Raw genomic sequence first — 24,492 nt, 5'->3', positions numbered from 1 at the left:
CTGTAATATTTTCTTAAAGGTATGTATGCATTCCTGGCTTCTGTGATTTTTGCTTTAAAAGTATTCCATAATTCAAATGTATTTGCCATCTCTTGGCAATCCACTCAATTCAGATGCCATATAGTGCCTTAAACTGTCAAAGTCCCCTCTTCTGAAGTTAAAACCCATGCCTTTACCTTTAACTACTGCAACAGTTTTCTTCATGAAGGAGTTTATTTATGCATCTCTCTCTTCATCTTCCAAACTGATGATTGCATGATCACTTCCTAACAGTGGTTCCTGTACTTTAAGCCCTGTGATGTCATCTGATTTGTTAGTAATGGTGTGAGGTCAAGAATATTCTCATCCCTAGTACTTTCTCTAATATGCTGGTACAAACAATAGTCATCTAGTTTATTTAAAAAAGTTCTTTCCCCATAGTGAGTTTCCCTTCCACTTATTCCAATCAATCTGGGGCAGATTAAAGTCACCCATAATAAGTCATTCATGCTTGCTTGCCCATTCCATCTGCATGTAAAGACTCTTGTCATATTCTTCACAATCTTGTGGTCTGTAGATTACTCCCATTCTCATTGTTCCTTTGCTTTCAACTAACTCGTACCACACAGATTCTAAGCTATCAGAGGTAACTTTAGATTCAGCAAAAGCTCTTTTCATGCTCCGGTTGCTTTTGATAAGAAGCATGACTCCTCCATCCCTTTTATCTTCCCTAACTTTCCTAAATAAATTATACATACCATAATGGAACTCTTCATCGCCAATTTCCAGGAAGCACTGTTTCTGTTAGCTCTATTATATAAGCATTAGTTGTCCTAACCAGGAGTTCAAATTCAGCAATGTCCATAAGACAACACTCCTGACATTATTATAGACACAGTTTTAAATCTTATTTTAAAATATTGACCTACTGAAGGTCAAATAGGTACATCAACCGAGATGAGATGGAAGGTTTCTAATTTTTGCCACATAACTATACATTACGGTTTTCCTCCTGAGATAACATGGGGATTCATTTGCTTTAATATATATTAGCTGTGGATGAAGACATTCAAAACACTACCGTAGCTAGTCAAAGAACAGTGTTGAATGGTATTTGATCATGGTAAGGAACCCATGGCAAAGTCACTGGTTGAAGATCTGTAGCAGAAGCAAATTAAGGCTTTGAAAATTAAGGCTCTGAAAATTGCCAGCTTCTCTGAGCACCCCAGGAAACAGCAAAGAGTATTTTTAGAATACAGTAGACTCTCGATTTTCCGGGATAGAGGGTAAAAAACAAATCCCGGATAATTGATTTCCCAGTTAATCCCAAAATACAAAAGTCCCCGACATACATAAAAGATATGTTCCGGGACTTCTTACTTCGAATTTTACGTAACTCGGGAATGACTAATAACATATTGCTACTGTATTATTATTGACAAATCTGAATTAAGCGCAATACTGTACTTGTCAATGTTTGGCCATTTTGATACATCCTTATTATAATGATTCCTTAGAGATTTAACAGATGCACCGTTTTCAAACTTTGGAATAATTTCAAGTTTTTGTTTAACTGAAAATGCAACTCTTTTGCGTTTACCTATCATTTAGCGATTTCTAAACAAAAAAAAAAAAAAAAAAATTACTATTTAAAAAAATTCCAACATCCCTGACATAAATAACAAAACAAAATTTGTCCTTTTGCGCTGCAACAGAACACAACAATCTAAACATTTGGTCTCTCTTTTCTTTTCTTTTTGAGCAGTGGGTGTGAAGATAGCGGGGATTGTAAGATAATTGGTACACTAATCTCCCAATGACGACTTATAATGCCGCTTGTCGCTTATTTACGACTTGCAAAATATCCGTTTATACCTATTCTAGTTATTACTTGAATTTTTTTGATTTCTGGTTGATTTTTTATTATTTTTTTTATTTGGAGTGTTGAAGTGTCCCGGTTAATCCGATCCCGGTTAATTGAGTCTGTTGTATTTAGCAGCTACAGGCAGACAGTCTGAAGATGAGGTATATGTAGTAAAAGTTTAGTATTGAGTAATAAGCTTGATAGATTAAAGATGAAAATTGACTGTAAAATGGGATCAGACCGAGTTCAAAATGGACCCTAGTCTAATTCCATTTACATAACGTTTACCGCAATACAATGGAACACTATTATGATTCCTCACATGCAATGGTAACATCATGTAAACAGTTGAATATATTTAAAGTAAGATATTTTATAAACAAGAATTACATTTGGTAAAAAAAATTTTTCAAATAAAATTCTGGCTCTGAGTGTAGACTACATTGTTTACAGAAGTGGAAGGCTGTAGATTTTGGTTCGGATATACACCAGCCATTCTTGAGAACCCATGCTTCCATTTGGCTATTGAAATTTGGGGCACCCTTTCAACAGTATTCATGGTCTGTGACTGACAAAAATGAGATCATCAGCATACACTTACATTTCAACTGTCTTTGGAATAGCTCATGTCATGCTAGCAATTCTGATAGCAAATAACTGAACCGAGGATGTTCTCGTTGAAAAAACAATTTAAAGTATTTTTATAGCAGACCAGATATGATCTCTGGAATAGGGGATAAATGTCCCCTCAAGCCAGAAGGATGTGAAGCACACCATATTGCCAAATACACTGAGCAGACAGAAATCATGGGATACCTAACTAGTAATGGGTAGGCCCATCTTTTGCCCAGATAAGGGCAGTCACATGGCAAGGTATTGAATCCACTAGTTCACAAAAGTGTTTCACAGGTATTTCCATACATGCTTGCTGCACCGCTGTCCATAATTCCTTGGCATTCCTATGTGGAGGATCCAAAGCTCGAACAGACCTTTCCACAGCATTCCAAAGATGCTCCACAAAGTTCATGTCCAGTGAACAGGGAGGTCATTCCGTGGTGGTAAAATCTGCAGAATGCTCTTCAAACCACTTTCTAGTCACCATAGCTCTGTGGGGGGCACATTATCCTCTGAGTTTGCCTTCTGTTTGACAGAATTTATCATAGCCTTTATTCAAGTATGAAATGCTGTCACTTTCACAGAATGATCTAGAAGATTCCACTGTTGTAGCCTTGAGGCCAAAAGCTCTGCCTTATTCTTCGGCAGTTCGAGATCACTGATGAGGTCATTAAGCTCACTTTCTGTGATCTTGCTTGAACAGTGGTTCAGAAGAATAAAGGTTTGGACAAAATGGTGGATCCCCTGACATAGACCGCTGCTGTACTTCTTTGTGTATATCAAGCTGATGTTCATCAGTGTCTTCATCTTCATCAGGGTGTACAGAAAAACGGTTGGGGTCGTTCAGGAACAGGTAGTACTTTACCGTAAGGCACGGGACAAACCGCACATAGTATTTTTGGGTACGTCACTGTCCACTTTTTCTTCATTGTAATCCTTTTTCTAATAGGAGGCACCATATAGAAGTAACAATCTGTGATGTGATTTTTGGCTCCTTGATACCATGGGCACTGCAAAAGTTCAGCATATGTGTGGAGCCCAGTTCTTGTCCTGGTTGCCTACTTTACACTCAAAGTACAAGAAGTAGGCCTTTTTTATGGCTCGAGTTAAGGGATGCTTTCTTGAAGATAACATGACTTCTTAACGTATGTAACAGAAGTCATCTGGCCTATTCACACAATTACGGGATTTATTAATCTTATACACCACAAATACTGTGCAAAAAGTAGGAATCTCACAGAGGAACAACCATTAACTGAGAACAAAATACCTAACCATATTCGAGGATTACTGCAACAGAGTTGAAGATGCATTTGAGGCGACAACTTATCATGTGATAAGAGCATGGTAGTGTTGAAACTGCAGTGTTGCCATGCTTTTTGCCAAGAGCAATATAATGTAGTTGATAATGTAGAATAACTTGCTAATATGAGACCCCAACTGTAGAGCCAATCGACAAATTTTTAATGCGATTTTCCTGTTCAGCAGCATAAAATTAGTCAAAAATTTTAACTAATTTTTCCTTACCACAAAGATCTGTAAAAATCAATGCAAAGTACCCATTCAATTCACCAGCAACATCAGCCTGGTTGTCCAAAATATCTTCCACTCCACAATGTTACTGAAGCACTACTATCTCATCTTGTGTGTCCTGTAACTTGTTGCCATTCAGGATAGTCAGCAGAAAAATAAGAGACTGGGCAACAGCTTTGGCAATTATTTGCAGTTCATATATACAGATGAGCAGCTGGTCCCTTTCAGAGGGCGATGCCAATATATCCTGAATAAGTTATGCCAAATATGGGCTGTGATGTGAAGACATATGCCCTCAACATCGAAGGGAAGGTGGGAAAAGCTGGACCATTTGTCATTTCTAACTTGCCTTTTGAAGTGGTGACAGGCTTATGCACCCAGTCAAAGATAAAAATCCAAATAACACCGCCAATAATTGTATCTGGCAACTGACTAAAACAAAATAAAACTACCTGCTGAACTAATCAGCGTAAGTGGTCATGTGCCAACAAGTACTTTAAATTTCAGTGCATGCAAACCCTAGCTTCAAAGTTAAAAAATTCAGATATATGTATTTGCCTTGTCACCAATAAGATTTTTTTGAGTTATTGATTTACAAAGATTAACCAGTGATAGCAAGGTTGAAGATATCTTCTTTATAGTAGGGGCAGTCAATCAGAATATGTTTCACAGTCAGATTTATAGAACAATGTGGACACTGCAGTGTATCATCTGCTGTGAGTAAATGAAGATGGGTCAGATGGGTACGACCTATACTTGCTCTTGAAAGGACTACTTCTCGTCTTGATGTATGGATACCAAAGCGCCAAATTTTTGGATCCTGTTTAAACTGAAAAAGTTTACTATTAGTCTGTGAGAGTGCTGTCCATTCTAACAGGCATGCAGCCTGAATGGTTAGTGGATAGTCTGACGCCAGAACAAGGATATTGATTAAATCTAAGGTAGTTAGATTTTTTGCAACTTTATCAGCCAGTTCATTGCCCAAAATACCAGAATGTGATGGAATCCCACAGAAGGTGACCAATTGCTGGTGCTTTTCAATTTGTAACAATAAGCTACTAATTTCATCTAGAATAGGGTGAACTTTATCTGAATAATAAGATAATGCCATGATTGAGCTGAGGGAATCAGTGTAAATAACAGATTTTAAAGAACAGTCAGAAAACAAATTTTCTAAAGTAGTTTGATTGCATATAATTCAGCTGAGAATATACGGAATTTCAGATGGAAGGGTTGCTGAAATAATGGTATTTGAAAACACTGCTGTTGCTCCAACATTTGCTTTAGATTTAGAGCCATCTGTATAAATTGGGGAAAAATCAATATATCTTTGAGTGTGAGCTGCATAAAGTTGTCTGACATTTGATGCTTTTAAAGTACTCTTTCCCCATTGACAGAGGTAAAGTGTCACAGGTCGGTACAGGAGGAAAAGCCCATGGTGGTTGAGAGTCAGTTGCCAGCTGTTATATGGAACGGATGGAAACATTCCAAGAAGGTGAAGACCAGCTGGTTTTACTATGCTAGGTTTATTTCAGTAAAAGTTTTCTAAAGGTGGAATTAAAAGGTATGACTGAATGGGATGCGAGACAACTTTGTATCTTAATAGCATACTTTAGTAACAGTGTTTTCCTACGTAAAGTTAGTGGGGCTCGTGAGCATCAATGTAGAGACTGTGTGGGCAACATTCTGAAAGCACCAAGTGCAATCCTCAAAGCACTATGTTGAATGGGATCAAGCCAGCATAATGCACTCATTCTGGCAGAATGATAAATGGCAGCTCCATAATCAAAGTGTGATCTGATTAATGCACTGTATAGCCAAAGCAGAGAGGTACAATCTGCACCATATGGTTTGGTTTGGTTTTGGTTTTATTGGCGCATTAGCTACTAAGGCTATAATGCGCCAAGACCATGTCATTTATAAAATAATTTAAACTTTCAGTGACCTAATTAGTTAGGTCACTATGTCAAGAAGTATAAGAAAAATGTAGATTTTATAAACGAGTAAAAATATTTATTGACTTTAAAAATCTAAAAATAGCAGACACATTGTCATTGTCGGATAAAATCTGACTGAGTGTATATGGCTCAGTCAGATGATTAAAAGCGGTAAGACGGATACTGCTAAAAACTGGACATTCGATTAAAATGTGTCTAATTGATAAAACTGTGCCACAAGACTCACACATAGGAGGGTCATCAGCCCTCAGCAAAAATGAATGAGTTAAATGACTGTGTCCTATGCGGGTCCGGGCAAGAACAACTTCCTCCTTACGATTCCTGCGCAGACTAGACTGCCACGGTTCAATTAAAGGCTTTATACGGTATAGTTTATTCCCAGTCTGTCCATTCCACAACTCCTGCCATTGGGAATGTATCTTCTCGTGTATTATTTGCCTGTAGTCTGTATAGGGGACTGACAGGCAGAGATTATTATTAGGGATTGCTGATTTGGCTGCGGTGTCAGCCAAATCATTTCCCCTAATCCCAATGTGGCTGGGAATCCAGCAGAAGCGGATGTCATATTCGCGATCATGGAGAACGTGAATCTTCTGCTGAATGCTAGACAGAACCGGGTGAGGATTATACCTCACGGATATTAAAGCCTGTAACACACTGAGAGAGTCAGAATATAAAATGAACCGTTGGTATTGGCATTCACTAATGTGATCCAAGGCTAACTTTATAGCGTGCAGCTCTGCAGTAAATATGCTGCATTCAGAAGGAATCTGCTCCGAAGTAGTGCTGTCTCTAAAGACAGCAGCAGATCCCACATATGATTCCGCCTTCGAGCCGTCTGTGTAGACTGGCGCGAAGTCAGAATGTTCAGCTCGGTGTGCTGAAAAAAGCTGCAGGTAGACAGACGATGGAGTGTCCGACTTACCCCAATTTCTAAGGGACAAGTCACATGCCGGGACATGAGCATGCCAGGGTGGAAGGGGTTGCTTTGGTGTTTGGGCAACCCTGTCTACCTTTATATTAAGTTCTTTGAGTAGCTCTTGGACACGAATACCAAAAGGACGATTGGCAGTCTTACGGGTGTTGTACAAATTTTCCCATCGCGGCTCAAAAACGGTTAGCCACGTAGGGTGGTCTGGCAGGGATTTCAGTTTTAGAGCGTAGTTTAGAGACAACTGCTTACGTCGAAGCAATAATGGCGGTTCGTTTGCTTCGACGTATAAGCTCTGGACAGGAGATGTGCGATATGCTCCAATAGCGGTACGGAGAGCCAGATGATGGACAGGATCGAGCCAACGAAGTACACTGTCTCTGGCCGAATTGTATACCAGGGACCCGTAATCCAGTCTGGATCGTACAAGTGCACGATAGATGCGTAGTAGGGTGCATCGATCCGCACCCCAAGATGTTGAGGAAAGAGAGCGCAGAATATTTAGCCCTCTTGTGCACTTTGTGCGGAGTTGACGGATGTGATCCAGAAAGGTCAGCTTTTTATCGAATACGAGTCCCAAGAATTTTGTGTCCGCTGCTATTGGAATTACATTTTGTCCGAGCTTTAATTCAGGTTCAGGATGAAGATTACGCTTACGACAAAAGTGTACGCAAACGGTCTTCTCCGGCGAGAACCTGAAGCCATTAGCAAGAGCCCAGGAGTTGAGGCGATCAATAGCTTTCTGCAGTTGTCTTTCAATAACCCTCATGTTGCATGACTGACAAAATATGCTAAAGTCATCAACATAGAGGGCACAGTTTACAGTTGGAGGAAGTTGTTCTGTGATGGAATTCACTTTGATGGCAAAAAGCGTGACACTTAGTACTGATCCTTGTGGTACTCCCTCCTCTTGGCTGAAGGAACGAGAGAGTGAGGATCCCACACGAACTTGGAAGGATCGATTGGCTAAAAAGTTTTTAATAAAAATGGGGAGTTGCCCCCTAAGGCCAAGGCTATGCAGATCTTTCAAGATGCCAAATCTCCAAGTTGTGTCATACGCTTTCTCCATGTCAAAGAACACCGACACCAAGTGTTCACGTTTTAGGAAAGCATCCCGGATGGATGCTTCCAATCTAATAAGATGGTCCAGAGTGGACCGGTTCCTTCGGAAGCCGCACTGTATGTTGGAGAGAAGGTCATTTGATTCTAAGTACCATATTAAACGAGAATTAACCATTCTCTCCAGGATTTTGCACAGACAGCTAGTCAGAGCAATAGGACGATAGTTGGTGGTGACTTTTGGATCCTTTCCTGGCTTAGGGAAGGCAAGAACGATTGCCTTTCGCCAGGAATCCGGAAACTGCCCTTCAGTAAAGATTCTGTTATACAGAAAGAGCAGACAATCCATAGATTTTGGTGAAAGATGTTTAATCATGTCGTAATGGATGCCATCTGGTCCAGCAGCACTTGCTTTGGAAAGAGCGAGGGCTCTTTTCAGTTCCTGAATAGTAAAATCCCCGTTGTAGGGATAGAGGCCCTTGGACTTAAAATTAAGTGCTTCTCTTTCCAGTTTATGTTTCAGGACCAGGAACTCTGGGGAGTATGAGGATGTTGCGGAGATGTTGGAGAATGTTTCCCCAAGAGCATTGGCTATTGCAGTTGGATCTGCAATAGCGCATCCATTATAATCTAAGATTGAAGAAGGGTGGGATGTATATTTTCCCTTCATTTTCCGGATTTTATCCCAGACTACCTTAGAGTTGGTAGACTGGTTAATAGATGATGTAAAACGGATCCACGATTCCTTTTGACTCTGACGACGGATGTAGCGTGCTTTGGCTCGTGCACGTTTGAAGGCTATAAGGTTGTTCGTGGTAGGATATCGGCGAAATATCCCCCACGCTTTGTTTTGAGCCTTTTTGGCTGCTGTGCATTGTGAATTCCACCAAGGTTTGGGAAATGGTGGAAACCGGGCTGATGTTTTTGGGACAGCAGTAGCAGCTGCGTGGACAATGATTTCTGTGATGTACGTTACTGCGTCATTGATAGGCTCCTGACTGACTGTACTGAGTTCAAAATTTGCCTGATGTTGGAAGGCAGTCCAGTCAGCCTGATCAAACTTCCACCGTGGTAACCTAAAAGGAAGACACGGTCTCCCACTGTGTAACAAGGTTATCACAGGGAAGTGATCACTTCCGTATGGATTCTCCTCCACTTCCCAGGTGAGTGAAGGGAGTAGAGAAGGGGAGCAGATAGAGAGATCAATGGCAGAAAAAGTACGGGTAGGCATATGGAAGAAGGTGTTTGTTCCAGTATTTAGAAGGGAAAGGTCATTGTCATTGAGCATACGCTCTATGACTCGTCCCCTTCCGTTGATGTTAGCACTACCCCACAAGGTGTTATGTCCGTTAAAATCCCCGAGAAGTAAGGAAGGGGGAGGCAGCTGCGTTAGAAGATCATCAAGGTCTGCCTGGGAGATGTCAGTCCCAGGTGGCAAATAAATAGAGCAGACCGTTATTAAAAATCCCACTGTAAGGCGAATTGCAACAGCCTCTATGCTGGTTGTAATTAGCAAGGGCTGAACTGGGGTCTGATTACCCACAAGGATAGCCACTCCTCCATGAGCAGGACCATCCGCAATTCTATCCTTACGAAAGATTGTGATGTTATGCAGGGTGGGATCATCATTTGCCTTTAGATAAGTCTCCTGCAAGCAAAAGCAAACTGGCTCGTGCTTTTGCAGGAGGGCCTTGATGTCATCAGTATTTCGCCGGAATCCACGACAATTCCATTGTAGGAATTTAGCCATTATTTTGGCTTGGTGGGTCCATCAGGCGGCTTCCGAGGTGCTGAGGGCTTACTTTTATCAGTCTTGGCTTTGTCTTTTTTGGGGAAGAATGGACGATGTCCCGTGTCCATTTCTTCCTCCGCAAAGAGTTCCAAGACTGATTCATCCTGTACCTCCTTGTTCTCTACATCCATTGTTTCTGGTATTACGGGTGACTCTTCAGAACGTTTTTGCTCTTTTTTACCACTTGGTTTTGGTAGTGGTGGAGCACTAGGAGGTACGGATATAGGAGTGGCAACTGATTGTGTTTTTTTGGTGGGCTTTTGTGAATTTAATAAATAGCGTGCAATCGGAGTGAATGACTCTTTCGGTGGTATAGTCATCTCAGTTTGAGTACCGATAGTGCACTTGGCAGAAACCTTCTGAGCATAGGAAGGTTTCCCGCTATTTATTGGTTCGATACGTTTTCTGGCCTCTGGGTAGGAGATATTCAGCTCTGTTTTCAGTTTTTGGATTTCTTTTTCATCCTTCCACCGCTGGCATGCTCGAGAATAGGCGGGGTGCTCTCCTTGGCAATTAATACAGATCGGTTTTGAAGCTGAACATTCCTTGCTCTCGTGGTCTTTAACACCACATCGAGCACAGGCAGGGTTACCACGACAAGATGTTTGTGAGTGGCCGTATTTTTGGCATCTAAAACACCTCAGTGGGTTTGGGATGTAAATCCTCACTGGGCAGTTTAGATAGCCTGCCTTGATGGAACTTGGAGGCCTTGGGGTATTGAACGTGAGGATAAGAACTCGGGTAGGGACGAGATTCCCATCCTTTCGTATCGATATTCTTTTCACAGCTGTCACTCCTTGGTCTTTCAATTCAGAGCAGATCTCTTCTTCAGAAACATGAAGAAGGTCCCACTCTGATATAACACCACGTGAAGAGTTCAGAGTTTTGTGGGGGGTTACGGTGATAGGTATTCCCCCTATGGATGTAGAGTTTAAGAATTTTTCAGCTTGTTTTGTGCTGGAAGCTTCAACTAAAAGATCGCCAGAACGCAGTCGTTTAACGGATTTTGGTGACCCTGCCAACCCTTCTAATCCTTTCTGGATAAAGAAGGGTGACATCTTTCCAATTGACTGTTCTCCGATGGAATGGAGAATGAGGAAGAGCGGTGTCACTGATGGTGTTGGTGTATCCTCAGTTCTGGCTCTTTTTGCAGAGGTGTTTTCTTTTTCATCTTCTCGATTAGGTAGGGGCCTTGTTGGGGCCCCAGAAGAAAGGGGATTTAAATTACTCATATGAGTAAAGAGAAAATGTCTGATGCCTAAGTACCTCACCCACCACGGAGCCCTACGAGGGGACGCCCACTCGTGAACTAGCAGGTACTGCGTACACGAATGGGACGCCGAGTTCGCTTAGAACACCATACCCACGTTACCAATAAGTCTTTATCCCGTCCCAGGACCATAGGGAGGGAGACTTATTGGAACGCAGTTGACCCTAGCAGTATAAAACCACCCGCCGATTGATCCCAGTCGGGCCGGTCCGGGACCACCCGTCTTGTCGAAGCAGGGGCCAAAGTGGTGTATTGAAGCTGGGCCCCTCAACCACCAGGATCCCCCTTTCCGCTTCCACGGGTCGCGGCGCACGGCTGCACACGCCGGATTTCAAAGATGTAACCCTGAAACCAAGGTATGGGCGTTAGATCCCAGTGATGCTAATCTGGAAACCCAGCAGCGTCACTGGGAGGTCCCCTCACCACGTACAGGTGCCCACGTTGAGGGGCTGCACCATATGTTTGGGCAGATAAAGCTCTGAGTATGTTTAACTTTTTTAGACAGGAAGTACGTACATTTTTAATATGGTCTATAAAATTTAACTTGTCAAGGATTAATCCTAGAAATCTGATGTTATTGGTGACCGGGATGGAAACATTAGAAATTTGAAGTTCAGGATCCGGATGAAGTTTGCATTGCCTACAAAAATGGACAGCAACTGTTTTCTGCTGCGAGAGTCAATAGCCATTGAGGCTGGCCTACTGTTGTATTTTATTAAGATATATCATTCAATAGATCTCATATTTTGGGAATGGCAGGAGATGGAAAGGTCATTTGCATAAAGGTAAGTCTCAACTGTATTTGGAAGCTGTCTGATGATGGAATCTATTCTAAGAGCAAAAAGAGTGGCACTCAGTACAAATCCCTGTGGAACACCTGCTTCCTGCATGAACATTGCAGAGCGGGCACATTAGTATTGAACTTGAAACAATCTAGTATGTAGGAAGTTCTGAACAAATATAGGAAGACTGCCCCGCAGACCAAGAGAGTAAAGATCACAAAGTATGCCATGCTGCCAGGTGGTGTCAAAAGCCTTCTCTATATCTATTGAAATCATTACAAGATATTCACGTTTAACAAAAGCATTTCGAATGCCGAATGATGATCATTATGAAAGCCATAATGACTATAGCTCATTAGATGTTCTGACTCAATGATCCAGACAAGTCTTCTGTGGACAATTTTTTTCTAGGATTTTGCTCGGGAAGCTTGACAGATATATTGATCTATAGTATGGGGGTTGGTTGGATTTTTCCCCGGCTTTAGGAACGCCAAAACAGTAGAGAGATGCCAAGAAGCTGGAAAAACATTTTCTAAAATTTTATACGATTGTAAAAAACCAGGAGCAGCCACAAAGCTTTGTCATCAAGATGTTGTAGCATGACATAATAAATCCCATCTGGCCTGCCAGCACAACTGTGGACTGTTCTGATGGCATACATAAGTTCAGAATATTGCAGAAGTTTGTTATATGGAAGAAAGCAGGCTGTTTTAAAGTTAATAACATGCTTTTCTGTAGTGTTTTTAATTTGTTGGAATGATGTAGTATAGGTTGATGCTGCTGAGATTTCAGCAAAAGTATTGCCCAAAGCATTAGCAATATCTAAGGGACTGGATAGGCCTTGCCCATTCCAGGAGAGGATTGTTGTTATTTTTGGTTTTTTTTAGGAGCATTAGCAACTAAGGCCATATTACTCCGAGGATATGCGGTGGTTATTCTCTGACCTTTCCGCATCCCCCGTATTTGGTGGTCACGGGCTCGAACCCCGGTCTAATCAAGAAGCGTGTCCTACGCACTGCTGCTCCTGCCCACCTGGCTACGGAGGCGCTGTATGGTAGGAAACTTAACAGATAACTTTCTAATTTTTTTCCATATTATTTTAGGATCAGTGTTTCTGTTAAATTGTATGAAACGTGCTTTTGCCCTTAACTTCTTATAATTAAGAAGTTAATTTCTCATTGACGTCAATGGTTTTTCTTCTGTAAATATCGATGCAAAGTAACTGTTGAGTTCATCTGCAACTTCAGCTGGGGAATCTAATACTATCCCACATCCATTACATAAGGGTCTAACCTGGTTTGTCTTTCTCTTCTTTGCATTTATATATGTGAACAATTCCTTATTTCCCCCTCTTTACCAGTGATTTCTCATAATCTGCCTTTGCCAGCCTAACCTTTTAGCTGAAAAACTGAATGGGTATTTTACATCTACATTCACACAAGAGGAATGCTGTAGGGAAGTGGAGCCCAGAAGTTTATTAAACAGGCAGCTAAATGAATTTGTAATAACTGAGAGCAAAGTAGAATAGAAATTTTTGAAGTTAAAACATAAGAAGGGCACCTGAGGTGGACGAGATCTATCCAGTTATACTGAAGGAAGAGCAGAGGAATTAAGCAAACCCTTAGCCATAAGCAGTGCTGTACCTAGACTTCTGTCAGCCAGGCAAAATATTTATCTGGGGGCCCTCCTTGCAAAACTTAAAGGTGGAATTCAAAAAATTGAAAAATAAAGGAAACACTGAAAAATTATTGAAATCATAATTATTTATTTAAACTTTAATGAGTAGTACATTTATTTATATAAAATTAAAAGTTTTCACATCATTACCTTAAGACATTTATTTGATATAAATTTGTCTATAACAGGGGTGGCCAACAAGTCGATTGCGATCTACCAGTCGATCACAGCTTTAATTTCGGTCGATCACGATTTTTAAATATATATAAAAAATAGATTAGTCGAAATCTAAATGTTATTATTATTATGCATACCACTGCACACACTTATTATGTTAAATCCGTTGAACCACATGACCACTCTTGTCGCTGCGCAGCCACTTGGTTTGTCTAGTGAAAATTCATGCAGTCACGTCGAGGAGAGCATAGCATAGCATATGTGTCGAATTCTTATTTGGCTTAGTTAATATTAATAACTGGACAGTGCTTATACGTTAATTTAAAGTAACACCCTTTGATTTAAATGAATACTACAAAAAAGAGTAAAACATATCATTTTCATCAAGATTGGGAACTAGAATACTTTTTTGTAATGATAAAAGAAAAATGTTGTTATTTGATTTGCAATGCTTCCGTGGCTATACCCAAAAAAGGAAATTTAGAAAGGCACTTCAGAGCGCTCCATGGTAAATACCAATCGGATTTTTTGCCTAATAGTGACCTTACAAAAAATAAATTAAAAGAACTTAAATCCAGATTATTCGCACAACAAAATTTCTTCATGACACCTAATTTACAATCTAAGGCAGTAACTGTAGCATCATTTAAAGTGAGTCATTTCTTGAAAAAAAAAGTGCAAACCATTTTCTGATGGTCAATTCATCAAAGATGCATATTTAGAAATAACAGATTCTCTTTTTGAAAATTTTAAGAACAAAAATGAAATTAAAAGTGCCTTTCAAGATCTGAAATTATCTTGAAATACTGTGATGCTATGCATCGAAAAAATGAGTAAAAATGTGAGCAAACAATTGCGTGCTCATATTGCTAACTGTGTATCCTTTTCTTTACAACAGACATCAGTGATATAGCTCAATTGCTCGTTGTTATTTGTATGGTTTTCGATGATTCTGCCACTAGAGAAGAACTGCTGGGTATGGTTTCGTTAAAAGAAAGAACTAGAGGTCCTGATATATTTAACGCATTCAAAAATTTTATTGAAAGAATCAAATTACCGCTATTTAAGCTCATGTCAATAACAACTGATGGAGCTAAATCAATGACGGGGCATCTTAACTGGTTCATCGCATTGTGCCAAAAGGATGAAGAATTCCCAGATTTTTTTGAGTTACCACTGTATCATCCAGCAACGAGTATTAGCCTGCAGAAGATTAAATACTAAAAGTGTTATGAACATCGCTTCCAAAATCGTGAATTCCATCAGAGGACAATCTCTTAAAAGGAGACTGTTCAAAATGCACCTCAATGAAAATGAACCAGATCTGATATTACACACAGATGTGAGGTGGCTGCGTCGGAGTAAGTTTCTACAGATTTCGAAATTTGCTGAATAAAATTTAAAAATCTGTCGATAAAAGTGGAGATGATTATCAGCAGCTGCAAGATATGGTGTGGTTGTGTGATCTGGCTTTTTTGGCAGATTTTACCAGTAAATTAAGTGATCTGAATTTGGAATTACAAGGAAAAAATAAAACTGTGGGTGACATGATTAGTAGTATTTCTGCATATAAATATCAATTTTTGGACATGGCTAAGGATCTCAAAGAAAACAAAATTCGATCATTTTGAAAAAATATGCAAGATCATTTGCAAAAGTATCCTGTTTTTGAATTTAATAGTGAGAAATATAATTCTGAAATTGAGAAAGTTGTGGATGATTTTGAAACAGATTCAGTGATTTTAAAACAATTGAAGACATTGTTCAATATATTTCTTGTCCATTTAATGTTGACTTAGATACGAAACAAATTGCAGAATAAATCTTTGAGATTTTTCACATGGAGAAAATATTACTTGAAAAAGAAATTATTACATTGAGAAACGATATCTTCCCCAAATCCAGATCATCAGAAAAAGACTTTTGGAAATATGTTTGCCGAAAAAAAATCCTGTAAAAAAATGCAGTAAATTTTTAAATTCCTGTTTTGGTTCCACATAATTATCTATGTGAATCGGCCTTTTCATATTTGAAACAAACAAAAAAAAAAAAAAAAAAAAAAAGACTAAGAATCACTCTACTCTTACGGACTTGCATACAAAAGATTCTTTTACGGTTGGCCTTTATCATATATCCTCAATTTTAAAAGCTTGGCAGATGACATTAAGACACAAACTTCACATAAATAAAAATTTATAAACAACATTTTTCAACATGTGTTGATTAACTTTTTTTAACCATGTGCAATGAAATTCTTGAGATGGCAGATCGCGCACATTTTGAAGAAAAAAAGTCTATCGCATCATACATTAAGTTGGCCACCCCTAGTCTATAACATCTGATGTTTTTACATCTTTTAGCATATCTTGTTCAATTGACATAATGGCCAATCCATTAATTCTTTCTTGGCCAACTGATGCACATGAATATGTTTTAATCATTTTTAGCCCTGAAAAATTCTTCTCTCCGGACACAACCATACACAATGATGGCCTCAAAAACTCTGATATTCACTTATTTTTGCATAGGATGCCAATAACATTGAATTCCACAACTTCCAACAATGAAAAACATTATGTCAAGAGCCATTTTCTGCTTATCTCGAAAAGCAAAGTGGTTAAGGCTTTAAATGGATTGAGTAAATGAATACTGTTATCATCTTTACTCATTCTCTTAAGACACACACATCAGTCAGGTATCCTCACAGATACCTAGTTTCCAGAAACTGTTGTTTACAGAACTAGTCTTTCTTAATAATAGTAAGATTTTAAGCCCCTGATTAATTTTGTTGTTCTTTAACCACCCATTCCAACATTTTTTTTTTTTTTTTTTTTTTTTGGTAGTTGTTGGCACATAGGCTTCTATGGCCATAATGCACCTCCCAAGGTTTTTGCAGTACTTTGATCCAAGCCTGAGGCAGGAATCGCGAATCTGCGACCTTTGGGTTGCCAGGCAGGCACTTTACCCACCCGGCTAGCCCGGCCGGCTCATTCCAACATATTTGTACCCTTCCTAAAATGTTTCCAAAACTGTACTGTACTGTACATTACTCAAGGTGTGACCTAACCACTGCATTATACAATAGGTTAATCACCTTTTTCCCTGCTAATAGTACTTGAGCTATTCTAGAAACCTGTCTTCACTGTACAGAGAACTTCACATCAGACTGTACAATTATCCCCAGGTCTTTTTCATTCTTCACTTTCTTGAATAACATAATCTCAGAATAACACACCATTTGGTAACACTCAAATGATATGCTATTCTGGGATTACTTCTCTGATTAAATACTCCCATTATTTTTGCAGGCACAGTAGTCAAGTTTACAGAACTCACTTTGTCCTTAGATCCCCATTGTGAATAAGAGACACACTGACATTTCTGGTCTACAGACATCCTCCGAATCCAAGAATGCTCTCACTTTGGTTTACACTTTGGTTAGTTCCTTCAATACAAATGAATATTTTTATTTTACACCACCCTAAGGTACCTTATTTACATTTAGCTTTAACAATTTCTCTCTCCAAGTTGCTTTCAGTTATCATGAAATCATATAACTCCCAAATTCAACCTTTGCCCCTGGCAATGTCTGCCAGGGGCAAAGGTTGATGACGTCGTAGAGTGGATATCATCTTTTAAGGGCACAAAAGGTGATATAGTTGTACACGTTGGCACTAATGATATCAAGAGTAGGAGACCAGCAGAATTACTTAACAAGTACAGGTCACTGTTGAAAAAAAGCCGTGAATTAGGGTTGAATTTGAAGGTGTCTGCAATTCTTCCCAGACACGATAGGAGGGAGTATATGATGAGAGTCTTGTCGATCAATTCGGCCCTGGAAAGATTTTGCAAGGCTCAAGGGGTAGAATTTTTTTCAGCCTGGTCTGTACTTGTTAACAGGAGAGACTGCTTCTACAGGGATGGGATACACTTAAATAGAAAGGGTGCAAGAATGTTTGCTGATGCTATCGAGGCAGTGTTAGGTGGGTCGGAAAACTGCTAGCTTGGGGTGGGGATACAAGGACTAATAGATTAATAGTAGCCACTGGCAGAGGTGAAAGTGATTCTTGCACTGCTTCTATTGGAATGAGCAGAAGCCTGAAAAACAAGATGCAGGATATTTCAGAGACTGATGGGAGTCATTGCAGAACAAGTAAACACATGGTTTGTGTTAGGGTAGCTAAGAATAGAAACAGGTGCATGTATACTTGTGCATACACCAATGCTAGGAGTTTAGTAAATAAATCTGATGAATCTGAGGTACTGCTCAAAACGTCAAAGGCAGATATTGTTGGGATATCAGAGATGTGGTGTCACACAGATATAAGGAATGCAGAACTGGAATTTGGGGAGTACAACGTCTATAGAAAGGATAGACAGGATAGGAAGGGAGGAGGGGTTATGCTATTAGTTAAGAAACACATAAAATCCAAGGAAGTGAAGCCAGTCGACATCGCTGGACAGTGCAGTGTCGAGTCAGTTTGGTGTGACATAAGCATTGGGAGATCAAAATTGAGAGTACGAGTGTGCTATAGGCCTAATGACTCTGATGAGTATAATAAGAAACTGTACAGGGAAATAGAGTGGGCCAGAAAATCAGAGAGTCTTATAATGGGGGACACTAGCAAGGCTTTTGTAGATTTATTGCATGATTGTTTTCTACATCAGCATGTTCGGGAGGCAACTAGAGGGAGTAATACTCTTGATTTGATTATCAGTAGTGATTCTTCATGCATTAAGAATCTGCAGATAAATAAACCACTAGGTGGCAGTGATTTTAATTGTAAAGAAGTGGGATTTACTCAAAGAAGTAACTACCGTTAGGGGTAAAGGGAAGCGTTATTGCTTTCGTAAAGGCGACTACGATGGACTGAGACAGTATTTAAATTCTATACAGTGGGACCAACTGATGATGTTACCAACAGCAAATTCAAAATGGGAAGCTACTAGGCTTTACATACCAACTAAGAAATATTGTTCAAGGTTTAGGCCTAAATGGAAGTCAGATGAACTAATGAGACATATGGCAGAGAAGAAAAATGCATGGGATACATATAAATTAACACGTGACACAGAAGCCTATGATAGATACAAGTTGATCTGTAACCAAGTTACAAAGGAGATTAGGCAGGCGAAGGCAGATTACGAGAAATCTTTGGCAAGGGATGCAAAGAAAAACAGCAGAATTCTTTACTTATGTAAACTCTAGAAGGAAGGAGATGAATCAGATTGGTCTACTTGATATCGATGGTTCAACTGTTGATGATCCTGCTCAGGTAGCTAACAAACTAAATGAATATTTTGCATCGACATTCACACATGAGGAGTTATTCAGCGAGGGGAATGCCAGAGGTGTATTCAACTCTGGCAGTAAGCTAGAGAATCTTGTAATAATTGAGAGTAAAGTGGAGGAGAAATTGTTAAAGATAAACACAAACACCTAGGGTGGATGGGATCTATCCAGTTATATTAAAGGAGGCAGCAAAGGAATTAAGCAAACCCTTAGCCATAATTATGAGAGCTTCCTTGGACTCAGGGGAGGTACCCACAGACTGGAGATGTGCAAATGTGACCTCAATTCACAAAGGAGGATCAAAGGGCAACACAAGTAATTATAGACCTGTGAGTTTAACTTCTGTTCCAGGAAAATTAATGGAGGCACTGGTTAAAGAAGCACTGCAGGATCATCTAGACAAGACTTCAGTTATAGCTCGGACACAGCATGGTTTTGTTAAGGGGAAGTCTTGCCTGACCAATTTGATTGGATACTATGATGCAGTCACAAAAGAACTGGATGCAGGGAATAACTTTGATATTATATACTTGGTTCTTAGAAAGGCTTTTGATACTGTTGCACATGGAAGACTGCTACACAAATTGGAGCAGTGTGGCATTGGAGGCAAATTGCTGCTATGGAAAGGGGTGGTTGAGGGGAAGAAGACAGAGTGGTAATCAATGGACACTGCTCATCGTGGACTAATGTTATTAGTGGAGTCCCTAAGGGTTCAGTGTTGGGTCCATTATTGTTTTCTGTATTTATAAATGATATTTGATGATGGTATATCAAGCATAATGTCCAAGTTTGCAGACAATATGAAGGTTGGCAGGGTTGTCAAGGACACTACTGACACTATGCTGCTGCAACAGGATCTGGAAATGTTGAACAGATCGGCTGAAAGGTGGCAAACGAAGTTTAACATTGACAAATGTAAAGTACTACATATGGGAAACAGCAACCCCAGAGCAACGTATCAACTCTGTGGTACTACATTGACAGTGGTACAGAATGAAAGGGACCTGGGGGTGGTTGTGCAGGCAAATATGAAGTTCTCTGAGCAGTGCAGACGGGCTGCAAGAGTAGCTCATGGTGTATTGTCAATGATATATAGGAATTTTTCTAGCAGGGTTAAGGAGGTGATTATTCCCTTGTATAAGGCAATGGTCAGGCCACACCTAGAGTACTGTATACAGGTCTGGGGGATTCATTTCAAGAAGGATGTAGAGCTGCTGGAACGAGTACAGAGAAGGACAACAAGATTAGTGAATGGAACAAATTGGTGCTCTTACGAAGAAAGGCTTAAGTTTTGCAAATTACAGTGTCTGTTGACTAGGCACCAGCGAGGTGATCTGATAGAGGTGTATAAAGCCTTGAATGGTTTGAGCATGCTCAATGCTGATGGGATTCTTCCTCTTGCTCAGAATATCACCTGAGAGGGCATAAATTCAAATTGAGGAAAGACAGATGTAGGATAGACGTGCGGAAATTTGCCTTTAGCCAGCGGGTGGTTGGTTGGTGGAACAGACTTCCATCCCTTGTCGTGAAAGTTGATAGCCTAAATAAGTTTAAGGCTCAGCTGGACAGGTATTTCGAACGAACAGAGGGTGAAGTGGAAGTGGGTTTTTTTTTTTTTTTTTTGGCTGATGCTGCATAAGCTTGCTTTCTTGCATCAAATGCCTCTACTAATGCTAATGCTAAATTAAGTATACTTTTGGTAATCCTATTCTTAAAAACTTTGTGTATTTGTAGAAGCAATTTTTTTTTTTCAGTTTATCAGTAATATGTACAGGATCATCAAGAGTTATGCCACTCACATCAAGTGGAACCAGTTTTGTTTTTTTTTTTTCTTTGTTAGTTATTGACACATCGGCTTCTGTGGCCATAATGCACCTCCCAAGGTTTTTGCACTACTCTGATCCAAGCCCGAGGTGGGATTTGAACCCACGACCTTTGGGTTGCGAGGCAGGCACTTTACCCACCCAGCTAGTCCAGTCGGCTTAGTGTCCCGAGTCACATTCAGCTCGCAAGTCACTGCCTGCTCTTATCTGTTATCTGGGAAAACAGCTATTTGAACATGTTTTCAGAAAGAATAAAAAACAATTTCCTGAATTTGATTACAAAAATAAAAGTAGGTAATTATCAAAACAATAATGGAAATATGTAATTATTATTAATTTTTAATTAATAATAACACTGAAGTTTTGTATAACCTTAAAAAAATAATATGGTGAAGATTAATATGTACATCACTGTATTATTACTTGTCTGGTCCGTTAAATCCGAAATCCGTTATATCAGGATCCATTAAATCGAGAGTTTACTGTGTATGTATGTATATATATAGCCACTCCTGCCCTTGTATTACACTAATAGCTCAGAGTGTGGAAGAATTTTAGTTGAAGGAAAGTAAAAAGTATATGACTGAAGAATATAAAGCTGGTGCTCAGGTTTTTCATTCTTCAGTGATATATTTTTATTTCACTTCAACTAAAATTCTTCCACACCCTGAGCTATTAATGTAATACAAGAGCAGGAATGTCTATTGCTATCCTAATTAACTTGCTCACTTCACCTTCCATTAGCTAAACAGCCAGACAATGACTTTTAACTATATTACATACCATTTACATAAAATAAATATAAACTTACTAGCTCTATCTATGCTGCCAGTTGAGAGATAGGCGAGTAATTTCATATAAATTACTTACACAAATAACATATTTATATAACAATATATATATATATACATACATACATATAATATCGGTGCAGATACACCATAGATAACTCTTAAGAACTACGATGGTAGTGTGGGATGCATCATTTGCTCTGTATTTCATATTGTGCTCTTCCTTCACAGTGAGTTGCCATGGTATTGCACACCCTCGAATAAGTAATGCTTCACTAATAGAGAAGACTATTGTTACTTATTCTCAGTGAGTATCACCACCCAGACAGCACCGTTTCAAAGCTATTGGCTTATCATCGGTGGGTCATGACAAACACAGTTGAGAAGATAATCACACAATATGAGAGATGCCAAAAGGTTTATATGATAATATTTAAAAATAACTAAATGCACAAGGCATAATACATTAAGAGTAAGAGTTTAATATCTATATGATATCGGTGTACATACACCATAGATAACTCTTAAGAAACTATGATGGTAGTGTGAGACAGAGCATCATTTGCTCTGTCTCACGTTTTGTTTTAGTTATATAATCATTTTGTATATAATTTGAATTATTTGAGTCAATTTGCTCCACTGTTGTCTTTTTTTTTTTTTTTTTTTTTTCCAAGCATGGGCAGACTTGATAACGACACCCTCTGGTATTGCACTCTCTCCACTGAGTGCGGATTACGATATATCTATTAATTATCAGAGAGTAGAAATTGGCCTAACATACACCATAGATAACCTGGTTTGGAATGGGCATCAGTAGTGATAAAGAGGACAAACAAACTATTCACACCTGGCCTGTTTTACAGAGTTTTATTCACTACAGAGATCAATGTAGAGTTATACTGTATTTCCAGGTGCTACCACCCATAACAACATACATATATATATATATTTTGATATACAGGGGTCCCCGGTATCTGGGTCTCCGCAGTTATGAGGATTAATTTCTGAAACCGATACAAGAAATGAAAATAATACAGGGTTTTTGGAAAAGTTTTAATATTCTGCACAATATAAAAATGATTGCAGAAGCTTGGAAAGAAATTGTGTAGGTTAACAAAGAGCTCGTGGAAATATTTATACCCTGATGCTGTTCGTGAATATGAAGAATGCAATGTGACTGGGTTACAAAATGAAATTGTAAGTCTTGCAAAAGAAGCGGGATTCAATGAAGTTGATGAGGGGAATACTGCACAATTGCTTAAATCAAGTACAAAACCACTTACAAATGAGGAGCTAGCTGAAAATATTAAGTAATACTATACTCAATAATAATGACCCCCAATAAATGAGGCCTTATTTAACTTTGACCCCTGCAGTCATAAATCTTTAAAAATTGCCCTGAAATCAGCAGCTATGCTAATACCATTTCACCTCTATTCGCGGCAGTTTCACTTGGGCTCTGCAGCCAATACCATTTCACCTCTATTCGCGGCAGTTTCACTTGGGCTCTGCAGCCAGCTAACAATAAACATGCTCCGTGTGAAAAAAAAATTATTGTTCGCAGACATAGCATATTTTATCATAAACATACTTAAACTTATTTTTACTCAAATATTTTTATGTTTCAAGCAGGAGGGCATGGGCACCCTTTCAGTCAGGGACCCAATGCACCACACTGGCATATTTACCCACTGAACAATACATTTATATATTTCTATCTTGTGTTTAAAATGTATTATTTCTTATCTTTTATTATTATGCTTTACACTTTTTAAATTTATAGCTATATTACCTACTCTCTTCCTTCCATTTTGTCTTTCCCCATTTTCCTGTTTTTCTTTTCTCAACAACTTTTATCTACACACACGCACATATATTATCAGAAAAAGTGTTCACACAACCCTGGTTCAACCCTTGTTCAAAGATTTGTAAAACGGTTATTCAGTTTGCAGATGCTGATACGAATGAAACCCAAACCAGAATCAATATGCGCCGTGATAAAAAAAAAAAAAGAATGGCGGGGTTGGAGGTGGGCCGTCTTCGAGAGACACCACGCTGAAATGTATATTTTCCTGCTTAGTCCCATATTTTCTAATTTCTGGCTGAACTAAACGTGTTCGTCAACAACGTCTACACAGGCGTGGACTTTATCAACATAAGCATGGCTTCAAAGAACATGAATGTAATTCGCAAATGCGAGAAATTTGTATATATGGTAACCTTGCAATTCTTAATCTGAACTTATCTACGCATACAATTACCTGGTAAACAAAAAAGACTTATAAAAATCGCCTCGAAAACAAAATGAAATACAAAACTCATACTTCCCACCGCACCACAAAGTTTGATAACAACTTATGGGGCGAATGCTGCCATCTACTGTAGTTTCAATGTTAGTTAACAAACACGCCACACTGAAATCATAAGAACAGCATTTTTCTAAAAGGGTTTCCTCCAAATTTTGGCATCATATCACTGTTTTCACTGATTTTATTTCATTGAATATATTGATGTAATTGATTGATTAAAATACAATTATTTACTAATAAATTAAATATTTATTGTTATACCTTCATTCAAATTTGAACTGACAGGGTTGATTTTCTTTGGTTATCTACACACACACGCAGGATATTTGAAAAATTTCAGGCATCGTACAAGTTAAGAGAAATTATTTTGGAAATTAGGAAATACAAGGAAGAATCTGAAAGGATATGAGAAACTGAGAATTGGTTACTATCAGTTAGCAGCTGAAAGACAGATGTCATTCAGATACTAACTGACAGAAATAAATCGTTCTAGAAAAGAGTGGGTAACACGTGAAAATTTGATTATGAAAGAGTGTTATTGAGGCTTTTGAAGGCGACAACAAGAGACAGTACAAATGATCGGTAAATTGCAAGTCCTTGTGTGCCAGAAGCTGACATAAGATAGTGGTTTCATCAATG

At 39.0% G+C, this 24,492-nt stretch overlaps 1 protein-coding gene across 1 annotated transcript in view; it reads right to left on the bottom strand.

The window, feature by feature from the left end:
- Positions 1-23,882, bottom strand: part of Tsf2 (transferrin 2) — a 190,160-nt gene extending 166,278 nt beyond the window's left edge. The window contains exon 1 of the mRNA XM_090384537.1: positions 23,806-23,882. Coding sequence (XP_090240663.1) covers positions 23,806-23,866 — 61 coding nt within the window. The 5' untranslated portion in view covers positions 23,867-23,882. The remainder of the gene's footprint in view (positions 1-23,805) is intronic.
- Between the last annotated feature and the right edge of the window lie 610 nt (positions 23,883-24,492).

The sequence above is a fragment of the Mastigoproctus giganteus genome, chromosome 11 (assembly GCF_048544385.1).
Source record: "Mastigoproctus giganteus isolate SK-2022 chromosome 11, ASM4854438v1, whole genome shotgun sequence".
NCBI lineage: Eukaryota > Metazoa > Arthropoda > Arachnida > Uropygi > Thelyphonidae > Mastigoproctus > Mastigoproctus giganteus.
This window is presented reverse-complemented; position numbering and strand designations above follow the sequence as displayed.